Source organism: Phaenicophaeus curvirostris, chromosome 21 (genome assembly GCF_032191515.1).
Source record: "Phaenicophaeus curvirostris isolate KB17595 chromosome 21, BPBGC_Pcur_1.0, whole genome shotgun sequence".
NCBI lineage: Eukaryota > Metazoa > Chordata > Aves > Cuculiformes > Cuculidae > Phaenicophaeus > Phaenicophaeus curvirostris.
The window spans coordinates 11,146,985-11,160,547 of record NC_091412.1 but is presented as its reverse complement, the minus strand read 5'-3'; the positions used below and the strand labels follow the sequence as shown (position 1 = coordinate 11,160,547).

General features: G+C 53.6%; 1 protein-coding gene across 2 annotated transcripts in view; it reads right to left on the bottom strand.

The window, feature by feature from the left end:
• Positions 1-12,570, bottom strand: part of ATP2A3 (ATPase sarcoplasmic/endoplasmic reticulum Ca2+ transporting 3) — a 44,020-nt gene extending 31,450 nt beyond the window's left edge. For both annotated transcript variants that reach the window (XM_069874253.1, XM_069874254.1), the window contains exon 1: positions 12,420-12,570. In XM_069874253.1, the coding sequence (XP_069730354.1) occupies positions 12,420-12,537 (118 nt within the window). In that variant the 5' untranslated portion in view covers positions 12,538-12,570. The remainder of the gene's footprint in view (positions 1-12,419) is intronic.
• Between the last annotated feature and the right edge of the window lie 993 nt (positions 12,571-13,563).

The following is a 13,563-nucleotide window of genomic DNA, read 5'->3' as shown; positions in this document are numbered from 1 at the left end:
GCTGCCTTTCCCAGGACCGGCTGCGCGGGAAGGATCGGATCCCAGAGGGACGTCTGCTCTGCTTCATCCCTGGTGACATCTGGCACCACCACGCGTCCCCGGTGCTCTGCAAATTGCCGGGTGGCACCTCGGGAAGGGCTTTGCCAGCTTGTTCTAACGCAAACTCAGCCCATCGCCTGCTGGCGGGACAGAGGTGTCAATCACAGACTCATAGAATCATTAAGGTTGGAAAAGACCTCCAAGATCGTCAAGTCCAACCATCAACACATACCAACGTGTCTATTACAGCCGTGAAGCTGCTCATCACCTCGCACAGTCGCACTACAGCAGCACAAGCGTCAAAAACCAGCATCTACAATATAAACCCAAGTGGTTTAGGGTTACTTGGTATGACTAACACTCAAAGCCTAATGATGCTAATGCTATTCGGTGTCCACAGAAGACAAAGCATAGTTACCCACACGCCTTGGCTGGGTATTAATTAAATTAACCCACACGGCTTTGCTTTGATGTGCAGTTTCACACTGCTGCATCCCCGGGGACTGTCCTGTACGCTGCACCTTGCCCAGGCTCTGAACTCACATCAGGATGGGACACAGCTCCACTTGGGAAGAGTGGGACCTTCAGGGTGCAGCTAAAGGGACTTTCTAAGATTGCTTCAGCTTCTTCAGAACAAGCCAGGCTTCAGCTGAGGCATCGCCCTCGGGATACCGTGTGCTGTACCGGAACAGGGAGATAAGGAAGCGGCGGAGCAGAGTTTGCCGTTTATCAGAACAGCCCTACACATGAAACCCCTCAGCAGCCACACACGGAATCGCAGTGGGGCAGCCCCGGGGCACCCTCATCGCAGGGGCAGAGCGGTGGCTCGCACACCCCAACCGCCCACGTGCGGAAATCGCAGCCCCGAGCAGGCGCAGCTGCAGCAGGCGTGTGAGCAGCACGTGAGCTCGCGGGGCTGCGGCAACCAGCACCTCCAGCTGCCCCGAGCGCCACCCCCCAAGGCAAAGAGCACCCAACTGCGCGTTGAAAAGCCCCCAGAGCACAGGGAACATCCCCATCGTCGTGCCAGGCAGCGAGCTGCGCTCTGCACCACAACCCAGTCCCAGAGGACCCAGTTCTTCCCCGTGTCCTTCATCATCCTCCAGGAGCTGGTTCCAAATCCCTGGCTGCTTTTCCTCCCGTGTCTTCCCCCGGCGAGCGAAGGCGGAGGTGGCCCTGGGTGTGCCATGGGTGGGGGAAGCATCTCCAGCCTCTGGCACCTTATTTGCTTACCGCTTCGCAGCTGCTTTTTCCTGCTCGCCGGGTGAGGTTTGGTTACGCTGGCTGCCCACGACAGTCACTCGTTGGGGGCTGCTCCGAAAGGCGGCAGGAACAGAAAAGGAACGATGTACAACTACCCTTGTTTCTACCTTCTTATCTCTGCTTTGAGCAGACCCTCTCCACCACCTCCTGAAGCCCCCGTGGGGCTCGCTCCGCAGCACTCGTGGCACAGCACAGCAATGAATTTGCTTTGCCACTTTTTTTGCTCAGCATCCTGCACTTGGCAGCTTTTGGTTTGAATTGCAGCTGGTGTGACCCCAGCTCCTGGGACGCCTGTAAGAGCTGAGCTGTGGGGGTCTGCACGATGAACCCCCACAAAAGCACAGCCCCAAACAGCCAGCTCGGTTAAGAAAGGAGAAAAAGAACTACAAGATATTGCTTTTAAACCCAAGCAGCATTTTCTCCCCTTCTGTGCCAAGAGGAGGAAGCTGCTCTTTCTCTCTGCTCCAAAACCTGGCATTTCAATAGATATTCCAATTTCAACAGCTATTTTAATCAATCACTTGCAGCTGAACCACAGTGTCTGAGCTGGTTCATGTATTCACGGATCAGGAAAACCTGAAGTTTGCAGACTGGTTTGGAAGGAGACCCTGCCCCAAGCTTGGGGTTGAAGGGAGCTGAGTCCATCCTCAAAGCACAGAGGTTTGGAGGGAGTTTCCACTTGTTTGTTTTCTGGAGGAAACACCTCCTCCACAACAAACCTTCACGAACTTCAGTAGTCTGGATATCTCGTCTCAACCCATCTCCCATCCACTCGTAAAGAAAATCAAGCTGATAGAACATGGCCAGTGTGGTGTGTCCTCCGACCCCAAACCACACAGGCACCAAGGAGCTGCTTTTCAACTCAACTACCTCCAACTGAGATGATTATGATTAATTATTTTAGCAGCATTTCTTGCCCCAGCTGACCTGGTTCCCCTCCCCACTCGCTTTTTCTGGTGTCTGTTCTCAGAGCGTGGTCTATTTTCAGCAACCCTCTTGGATGGGTGTTCATGGAAAATGAAGTCGACGCTGCCCTGAGTTTATATTATATCAGAAGAAAAAAATTCCTGTAGGATAGAAAAGATCTCTTCTTCTGGGTGGGGAAAAAATGGGCGAGTCAGACAATTAATACTTTTCATGGACGAACTCTCTGGGGATCACACATCTCTGTGTGATGGAACCAGTTCCCTTCCTGAAGCGAGATCACAGAATCATGGTTTGGGTTGGAAGGGACCTTAAAGATCATCCAGTTCCCCTGCGATGGGCAGGGACACCTCCCACTGGATCAGGTTGCTCAAAGCCCCATCCAACCTGGCCTTGAACACCTCCCGAGATGCTCAGAGATGCCTGAAAGCATGAGTCCTATTAAGGCTTTTACCATAATTGACTTCCAAATGTGCAGAAAGTCTGTGTGTCCATAAGGATGAAATTTTTATATATATATATATACACACACACAGAGATATCTATATACATTTGTGTATAAGGATGAATTATTCTATACATATATGTATATACACATAGCTAGCTATCTACATTTCTGTCCAAAACAGGTGCAAAAGGGAACTATAATTGGAATTGGGCTTTTATAGATAAGAGAGAAGCCCTTGAATAAGCCTGAGCCAGCACTGCAGAGCAGCCTCATCTCCTCCTGAGCCACCACAGGACTCCCCTCCAGCAAGGAGCAGATCGGAACGCTGTGGCTGCTCTGACAGGGTCCCCATCTCCCTCCAATGCACAAAAAAAGCCCAGAAACCCTACAAAACCCCAAAGGACGTGGGAACCCTCTGCAGTGGCTGGAGCAGGAGGGCCAGGGACACTGCTCCATCACTTCCTTTCTCCCAACCCGCACCGCTGAGCCAGCCTTTTTATTTCTGTTTTTTCATTTCTGTTTTTTCCACTCACTCCTCACATTTTCCCTATTTCAGACCTTCTGTTGGCTTGGAGGCTGCAGGATGGAAAAAGAAAGTGCAAACAGGCAGGAAAAGGGCCCATTGAGGAGGGTTATCCCGACCCCGGCTGCCCGTCTCCCAGGGACGGGCACCGCCTGCTCGGCAAAATCCAGCTGAGCCAACATTTTGCAGGGAAAATCCATGGGGATTTGGCCCTCGCCGGCTGCCAGAGGGGCCGGAGGCTGCTCAGCTGAGCTCCTCCTCAAGGACCTTGGCGCTCTCGCTCCCCGCGGCGAAGGAAGCAGAAGAGAATCTCCCCCACCCACGCACCCCTCCCAAAACCCAACCGATTTTTATCAGCAACAAATGCAAGAAAAACTGTTTCCAAACCAGAAACAAACCCTATATACAAGTGCAAATATATAACATATGAAACGCAGCCCTTCGGAGGGCGGCCCTGCAAGGATTCCAGGGATTTTCTCCAATAAGATGAGCTTAAAATACAGCATTTTGGCCACCCCTCCTCAAGAAGGGCACGGACTGGCCATGGGGATGGTTCCAGAGCAAGGGACAGCTCTCCTGGCCAGCTCCTGGGTGCAGCGTGGCTGCGGTCAGTGGCTTTGGGGACCACAGGGATGCACTGGAGCATCCCACCAGGATGGAGCAAAACCCACCAGCACCAGGGCTGCCCCAGCACTGCATCCCCCACAGCCACCCAGACAAGGACACCCCGCACAACCCTGCTCTTTGGTCCCAATTAACTCAATATCCCTTCCCACCTCCGCCGACCACGGGTTTAAAATACGACGACGGGTTAAATAGCAGGAAACACCCAAAGCAAAAATACCGCGGACAGGAACCCAGGGGCACAGGGGACACTCAAGAGCAAGAAGCGGATTTCCTCCCCAAGGCATCACACCTCTGATGCTGATGGTGACCCTGCGTGTGGCTGGGCTGGGACACCAGCACGGGGTTACGCAGCCTCAAGAGCTTTCACCCGTCAGCCCAGCAGAGCCTGAGATGCACTCAGACCTGTTAGCTCCTGCTAGAGAAAAAAAAACCCCATCTTTTTACTGTGTGTGTTTTGTTTCCTGTCCATACAGGGGTGTTTCCCCAAAGGTGTCCCATGGTGGCTTGCAAACGTTGGGGAGAAAAAAAGAGATATGATAGAATCAGAATGGTTTGGGTTGGAAGGGACCTCAAAACCCATCCAGTTCCAAACCCTGCCATGGGCAGGGACATCTCCCACTAGATCAGGGGCTCCAAGCCCCATCCAAGCCTTAAACACCTCCAGGGATGGGGCAGCCCCAGCTTCTTTGGGCAACCTGGGCCAGGGCCACACCACCTGCACAGCAAAGCATTTCTTCCTAACATCTAATCTAAAGCTCCATATTTATATATTAAATATATAACATGTATTATATATTAATATAACCATATATTACATTATATTTTATACTATGTGACAACTGTTATTCTTTATTTATACTTTTACATCTATCTCACGTGGGAGCACAGGCAATGAAGCCAGGACCTCTGTCAGCACATTCAGCACGTTGCCGAACAGTTAAATTATAGGAGGTTTTTGACAATCAGAGCGGAAACACCTGCATTTAGGGTTTCTGCAGGTCTAGACTTCAAAAATAGGTACAAATTTTCAGATTTCAGCTGCCGTGGGGCACTGAGAGACACCACCAGGTGCCCTGAAGAAGCCTGGTGATGCATTGGAGCAGCAGCGCGTGGGTACCGACCCCGTCCTGGGAGGCAGACGGGACGGCTACCAAACCACAGCCTGACCTCGGGCTCACCACCTCTGCGGGTGAGAAAGAGAAAAGGCTTTTATAGAGTGATAACGAGCAGCCAAACCTCAAAAACTGGGAGGATTCCACAAAAAAAAAAAAAAATCCAGCAAATACTGGTTTTAGCCATGAGGTTAATCGCTAGCAAGGATTAATTCAACTTTGCTTCAAAAGAGCAACGCTTTGGACTCCAAGCCAACTCTCCTTTCACAAGGTGAAGGGCTCAACTCCAGCAAGGCTCCCACCTTGGAAAAGACCCGTTAGCATTAATTGGATGGATTCAAGCAGAAATCCTGAGTCTCCTGTCCCAGAATTGCTCATCGCCACCCGCGCTGTCAGTGCTCGGGCGCTGGCAGCCGCCTGCAGCCCTGCCTGCGAGGGGTTAACCACCCACGGAGGAGCCTCTGGTGCACGCTCACGTCATGGAAATACTCAACTAACCACAATTTTCTCTATTGCTTTTTGGCTTTGGTTCTTCAGCATTTCTGCACTCCCAGCCCAGATCTCTGCTACCTGTTTTCCAGCGAGGTAATTGGTACAGACAGAGGCTCAACCCAGCAGTCGTTAATTTTTGTTTAATATAGGTTACTGTTATACTCTCTACCTCCAGCACAACCAGCACTGAGATATAAAAAAAGATTATGAGTCACGGTACCAGTTTGGGTTTTTTTTAAAAACCAAAATCAGATGCACAATAATAAATGGGGGGTGGGATGGGAGAGTTGTGCTTTCTGGGTATTAACCTCACCCCCTAGACAGCCCAGTCCTGTTGCTCCCTGCTCACCCAGCCCATGGGCCCCTCTCCACCCCTCCTGCCTTCCCCAGTCCTCCCAGTCTCGCCAGCACCAGCTGTGTCTCCTGCCCCAGTAGCAAAGTGAGCAGGACGAGCTGCCTTCATCACCTTCATCCCAACTGAGATGCAACGGGAGGTCATCCGCGAAGGCTGCGCGAGAACCAGAGGAACAGGAGGGAGAAAAGGAGGGGAAAAGGAAAAACAAATAAAGAAAATATAAAAGCAAGCAAGGAGAAAATACCATTCCTCTCCTGATAACCACAACTTGCCTCAATATTTGGATGGCATGTGGCTGCCCCATCCCTGGAGGTGTTCAAGGTCAGGTGGTTGGGGCTTGGAGCCCCTGATCTAGTGGGAGGTGTCCCTGCCCATGGCAGGGGGTGGAACTGGATCAGTTGGGTTTGGGTTCCAACCCAAACCATCCCATGATGCTGTGATTCTATTTCCAGCCTGTAACTGAGATCATGAGCACCCCTTTTGGAACTGGGTCTGGACCAGCTGGGTGAGAGGCACAGGGTGCAGCAACATCTGCCTCATGGTTTACAAAGAATAATCCAAAAGAAAAAAAAAAAACATTTTGGAGGGACACCAGCATCCAAATCAACTCTTCATGTGTGCCGCGCAGGAGAAAAGGCAAAGCTGGCTCCTCCAGAGGTTTGAATATAGGGGAACAATAACAAAATTTTTCTTCAGGACCATGAAAATGAAAGCATCTCAGGGTCAGGTGCAGCCCTGCGAGGTTTCCCACACCTTCCGACAACCAGTTTGGATCCTCACTGCAGATCACAGGAGGGTACGGGAACGCTGCTCTCCAGGGAGGATTCGTGTCCTGGGGGGGGCTGTGGGTCAGCGCTGCTCCCCCCAGCTCGCAGGGTGGCTCTGACCACCCGTAAATAGCCACCAGCTGCTTTAGGTTGCCCACTTCACACCAGCAGCTGGGATTTTGGGCACCCAGCACCGCGCAGGTCGGTGCCAGAAGCTGCGGATGCACCAGGACAGACCCAACCCACGGGACAAGGGCGATTTAACAGCTGCCAGGAGCCTCCTGCTTTCACACCATCCCTTTTGCAAGAGGAGATCAAAAGCGGAGTGAAAAGACAGCGAATTGGATGCTTCTCAAAAATTAAAATTCTTCTTGGTAGGAAGAAAGCAAAAGCACCACCAGGCTGCACGCTGGAAAAACGCTTTGAAGGGGAGTTTTAAAGAGAAAAAAAACTTACTTGCAACATAAATATCAATAGAGATTCACCCTGGAGGGCAAAGAGCATAGAAACGTGCCTCAATAGCTTCAAATCAGACCTGGAGATGAGAAAAGGCTTAAAACATGCAGAAAGCTCAATGGCACCAAAAAGACAGAGAGCAGATGTGCAGCTACGGGGTGATGGCAAGGACTGCGCTAGGCTGGCCAAAAAAGCTTGGCTGAAGCAGGGAGGTCAAAAGAGGCACCTGGAACACTGGGGAAGAGGATCAGCCAGGAGAAAGGGAGATATTCTGCTGCTCGAGGTGGGTTTGGAGGACCTGCTGCAGCCCCTTTCTGGAAACAGGCAGCATCCAGAGCGCATCCGACTACTCAGTCAAGGGTTTGCAGCACCAGCTCCATCACCCGTGGCTTTAAAACCAGCAATGAAATAAAAATATGACAGAATCATAGAATCATGAATTAAAATCGTTCATTAATGAAATAATACTTGCACAATAGGGGAGGCCAACCCCAGGGGGACACACCAAATCCCCTCCCCATCAGCGCAGCCCCTGCCTCTCCTCACCCTGGAAATTCTCCCTCCCTGGATCCCAAAGCAGTTTAAGGGCAGATGCTGCTTTTTTTTCTGAATATTGCTCTTTATAAACTATTTTTTTTATGGATGGGGCTTGGAGCCCCTGATTCAGTAGGAGGTGTCCCTGCCCGTGGCAGGGGTGGAACTGGATGGGCTTTGAGGTCCCTTCTGACCCATGATCCTATGAGAGCAGGTACCCTCAGGCCCCTGCAGAGATGAAAATCCTGAGTTTCCTCTTGTCCAATTAGGAAAATTTTGTGTAGTTTCTCCCCAAATCTGAAAGCGCTCACAAGGTTCCAATGCCTCAGCCTTTCTCCTGAGGGAAAGGATTTGGAGGAAGAAAAAAAAACGCTGTAGCATGTTTATGAATCAGACTGTTCAGCGTGTGTTTCGGGGGTGGAAAAGGTGGGCGATGTGCAGAGGAACAGCGAGCAGAGTTAGATAAGTCAGAAAACGCTGCATTTCCTCTCCTTCCCAGCACCTCAAATATTTCAGTGTGAAATAGAAATTTTTATTTCTGGGTTTGTTTTTTTTTTTATTGTCAAGAGAGAGCCGGAGCGTAACCTTGGCTGGTTAGCAACTGCCGGCAGCGAACCTGACGTTAAGTAACGCGCTGCAATTAAAGCAGTTACTGGATGGAGATACACGTGCACACACGTGTGCCAGTGGAATATTTCTATATGCACACGTGTGCGCTGATGGATGTATATAAACACACATGTGTGTGCACCGATGGATGCGTAGGTACACACACAGGCAGAGTTCTGGGTATAGGCTGAGAAAAGGATGGAAATAAATAATATATCAGGGGGATTTTTTGTGGCTGCTTCTGCAAAGCAGGGGCTTGGATGCGTGCTCACACTGAAGAGCGTAAAGCTCCGTGTGAATGAGCCTCGGTGAGTTTTGGGAGAGCATCAACACATGGGAGGCTGGATTTGGGCTTTGGGACATCTCCTCCTCCTCCCGCTCGGGCACATGCATGGAAAAACACACAAGAGGGCTCAGAGATCCTGAAATAAAACGTATGGAGATGTGGAGAGGCATGTTATAAAAGAAAAGCCAATTTACTCGTGGCTTTGAGTTCACCTGGTGCTGAAGGTGGCTTGAATAATGCTCAGACCAGCCGTCCTGTAAACACAGCTCTCGTTGCACCTGCAGGGAGCAGGGAGGGAAAGGAGGGGACAGGCAGGGTCCAACCTGCCTGGGAGTGTTTCCAGCCCCAGAGAGCAGCAGAGTTTTCGCTTTGCAGTCAGAGAGATGAAATGCAAGGAGAGATAAATGCCCCTATGCCGCAAACACTTGACTCCGCTGACATTCACAGTCCATTTAGGTTACCGATGAAGCAAATAAAATTATGCATATGCATTAATGCTAGCCATATCCTGCCTGAAATGTATGCTCATTTACACATGGAAATCCATTTTAGAAGAGAGAAATCAGAGCTATATTTAAAGCAGAAAGTCACTTGACTGTCCTCCGGGCAACTCCCGTTTACATCTGTCACTCCTTGGCAAAAATGAAATCATTTCAGGACAAATTGTGCCTCTGGTTTTAAATTTAGAAAGAAAAACGGTCGCACCCTTGTATCCTCCTGCCCAGCCCCTTCTATGATAAGAAATGTGCACTTTTAATACATATATTATTTAAGTGTTGTGGTCCAACAGCAACCTGTGGAGCTTGGGGCTGGTAGGTGGGAGGGAGCACCCGCCCGGCACACACGGAGCATCCAAACCCTTGTTGAGTTACTGTTGAGTTTGGAGATTCAGGAGCCTTTTGAGAATCGCCATGGTGAGACCTAAATGTTCTGCGGCTTCTCCAGTTTCCCTGGCAAATGAAACATTCACGCTGACAGCACCGATGACGGATCCGCAACTAGAACACAAGCTCTTCCTAATGGAGAAATATCTTCTTCCAGCCCCAGTAATCTATATTGCACTGCCTGGCTGCCAAGCCGCGAATCGGAGATATTAAATAATCAGTATTGCTCTCTGTTTCCTCCTGCAAATGTAAATACGAGCAGTGGGATGGAAAAAGCAATTTTAGGCTCCAAAAGAATACCCTTCTCCAAAAAAAAGATATCATTTTTTTTTAATATAGCACACACCAATGGCCACTGCTTCAGACTTAACGCCGGTGCTCATTGCAGCTCGTGTTTTTTAAACCCATCGCCACCATAAAAAAAAGCAGGTGGCAGCTCACTAAGGAGCGTCGGGGAGGCAGTTTGTAAGGAAGATGATGTATTTTAGATTGTGATTCACAACCACCCTGGCAGTTTGATTTCAGGGTTAGAAGGAAATGAATGAATGCGAGACAGGAGGGTGCGAAAATGAAAGGAGCTGGAGCTGCAGGGCTGCTCTGCGCTTCAAGCCACACAAGATTTGAGTTTTCTTCCCCTTCTGTGTGAGCTCAAGCGAGTCACACAACTGCCCCGCGCTTCCGCGGCCTGAGTTTAATTTAAGTCTAAATTAAAATGCAATTGAATACAGCCTGTCTTCAAGCCCAGCTCACCAGCTCATGCTGCTCCCTGCACACCTCCAGCATCTCCCCTGAACGGGGCACCCAGGGGTTCCCTGGCGCAGTCGGGGACATCGGCTCCTGCTGCCTCAACACAACCTGCAAGTTCTCCCCACGTTGCAAAAAAAAAGCTGTTTGCCTAACATCGAGGCTCTAAACCAAACAAACCACACCGGGTCCCATCCTGCACGACTCTAAGTTGTCCATACCTCATCCACACCACAACAGTGATATAAACACTGCACAAAAATTGCAAAAATTCACAGTTCTCCAAGATCTTTGACCATGTTTTCCGTGATGGTGGCGCTGCCCACGTTACAGCGCTGCGCACACCACTCTGAGCTGCGTCGTACAGGAGACAGGGAGCTCTGCTTTGAGGCAAAGCCACGGGATATCCCGAAATCGAACGCTCTTGGGACCCAACAGCCTGAAAAAAACCCAACACCGCACTGCACGGGAAGCAAGAGAGGCGAGCACAGGGCTCTTGCTTGAAAGAGGGGGGAGGAAGAAGTGAAAAAAAATAAGACGACAAACTAATTGTCCCTGCTAACCTTTCGCTTTGCACCTACGTCACGCGTTCGAGCTCCCTCTTCCAAAGCAGAGAGCCCAGTGGCACCGAGCAGCCAACGTGCCTGACTCAGCGGCGATGATTCACCTGGGCAAACAGGAGGATAAAGGCAGAGCGAGCTCCGCGACGGCGATGCCCGTAGGCGACACGGTGCCGCACGGCCCCTCACCCCCACCTCCCTGGGGGCCCAGGGATGGCACAGAAACGTGGGGAGCAGGTACATCTTGGAGCTTACGCCTCCAGGTGACCCTGCTCAAGCAGGTGGCTTGGACCAGATGATCTCCAGAGGTCACTTCCAACCCCCATCATTCTGGTCTCCTGTGATACCAGATCACCACATGTTCGTTATGTTTTGCGTTCAGCCCCCAAGGCAGAGGGGTTGCTCCCCTCCTGGCTGACCAGACAGGTCCCCAGCTGCCCTCCTCCAAGGTCACATCAGAGAAGGGCAGGGGGGATGCTCCACTACCTATATCTCATCTAGAATTCTCCATGGCAAGAGCTCCCAAGCCAGCCCTGACCACAGGGAACGGAGCAGAAGCTGCCAGGTACGAGGAGCCTGAGCAGAGCCCAGCACAAGGGGTTTGTGTAGAGGCGGCACAGCCCTCTGACCTCCCCGAGCACAGCGTTCCCAGTGAATAAAGACCCAGATTGCAACCCCACCAGCACCTCGCGAGGCTTTCCTCAGCCTCACCCGCGAGGATCAAGCAAAAAGCAGATACGACAAGCTCCAGGAAAGAGTTTACGCAGTTTGCTCCTTGCACAACTTGGAGGAACGGACTTGCCGCTCCAAAGCGCAGGAGCAAACACCCCAAACCCCTCGTGTTTCCATGAACCCCCCATCCCCGCCTGCACCAGCCAGACCCTGATCCCCACGACGGCTTCGCTGAGCAAACCCCGTTATCAAACCCCAAAGGATGCTCGGGGGCTCCTCCCCGGGCCAGGGGGACCCACAGCGATGCTGGTACCCACCGCACCCCCTATCTCCCCCGACACCCCTTCCTCCTCCTCCTCTTCAGCCCCCCCCCTCCCCGATCCGGGGTTCCCTCTTTCACCCGCAGACCCCGGGGAACCGTCCCCCTCTCCCTCCTGGCGCCCCCCTCGCCGCCAGTCACCGCGGCGATTAACACCCCCGCTAATTGCCGGCGCACCCGGCCGCCCCTGCCTCGCTAATTACCCCTAATGAAGCCGGCAAGGTGCCTCCTGATCGACAGGCGTCGCCCGGCCGGGCAGGGGGGTGCTCGGGGGGTCCCGGGGCAGCATCCCGCTCCGGTTCTTGACCCGGTCAGGAGGGACTCGCTGCCGGTTCCCGTTCCCGGTTCCCGCATCCCGGGGCAGAGGGTCCCGTTCCCGCATCCTGGGGCGGGGGGGTCCCTTTCCCTCTTCCCGCATCCCGGGGCGGAGAGTCCCGCTCCCGGTTCCCTTTTCCCGGTGTGGAGGGTCCCGTTCCCAGCGGGGAGGGTCCCGGTTCCCGTTCCCGGTGCAGAGGGTCCCCTTCCCACTGCCGCATCCCACTCCCGGCAGGGAGGGTCCCGTTCCCGGTTCCCTCATCCCGGTGCGGAGAGTCCCGGTTCCCGGTTCCCTCATCCCGGGGCGGGGGGTCCCGTTCCCGGTTCCCTCTTCCCGGGGCGGGGGGTCCCGTTCCCGGTTCCCTTTTCCCGGGGCGGAGGGTCCCGTTCCCACTCCCGCATCCCTTTCCCGGCGCGGGGAGCGGGGGGGGGGGGGGGGGGAAGGGGAAGGGGTTTCCGTCCCCGGTGCGCGGGGTCCCCGCTCTCTCACCATTGGGTCCGTACTTGTCCCGGCTGCGGCGCACCTGCTCGGGGCTGAGCCCGCAGGTCTCGCTGACCCCGAAGCGGCGCAGCACGGCGAGCACCGGCAGGCTGTGCGCCGCCTCCATGCCCCGCGCCGGGGATGCTCGGCCCGGCCGGACCCCGCGCTGCCCGCTCTCCCGGCACCGGCACCGCCCCCCCCCCCGCCCCACGGCACCGCCCCCCGCACCCCCCAAACCCCGCCCCCCGCCGGTCACCGCCGCCGGGACGGAGCGGGGAGTCGCCGGGGCTGAGGGGGGGCTGAGGGGAGGCCTCAGGGCAGCTTCCCGCGCTGGAAGGGGCTGCGGGAGGGCTGGGAGGGGCCCCGGGGCACGGAGGGAGGTTCTTCTCCCTCTGGACTCGGCCCTGGGGAGGCCGCTCCTCGAATTCTGGAGTCGGTTCTGGGCCCCTCGCCGCAAGGAGGATGTTGAGGCTCTGGAGTGAGGCCAGAGAAGAGCAACGAAGCTGGGGAAGGGGCTGGAGAAGAAGAGGAGCGGCTGAGAGAGCTGGGGGTGTTTAGCCTAGAGAAGAGGAGGCTGAGGGGAGACCTCATTGCTCTCTGCAACTCCCTGAGAGGAGGTTGTGGAGAGGAGGGAGCTGGGCTCTTCTCCCAAGGGACAGGGGACAGGACGAGAGGGAATGGCCTCAAGCTCCATAGAATCATCGAATCACCAGGTTGGAAAAGACCCATCAGATCAATGAGTCCAACCCTTCCCATCAATCACTAACCCATGTCCCTCAGCGCCTCGTCCACCTGTCCCTTAAACCCCTCCAGGGAAGGGGACTCAACCCCCTCCCTGGGCAGCCTCGGACAGGGACCAATCACCCTTTCCAGGAAAAATTTCTTCCTAATGTCCAGCCTGACCCTCCCCTGGTGGAGCTTGAGGCCATTCCCTCTCGTCCTGTCCCCTGTCCCTTGGGAGAAGAGCCCAGCTCCCTCCTCTCCACAGCAGCACCAGGGATGGATGCTCCACCACTGCCCTGGGCAGCCTCTTGCAGTGCTTCACCACTTTTTCAGTAAAGAAATATTTCTTGATACGCAGTCTGAACCTTCCCCTGGCACAACTTGACAAACCAAGGGCTGCACGGTCCCATCCATGACCCCTCGATCCAGC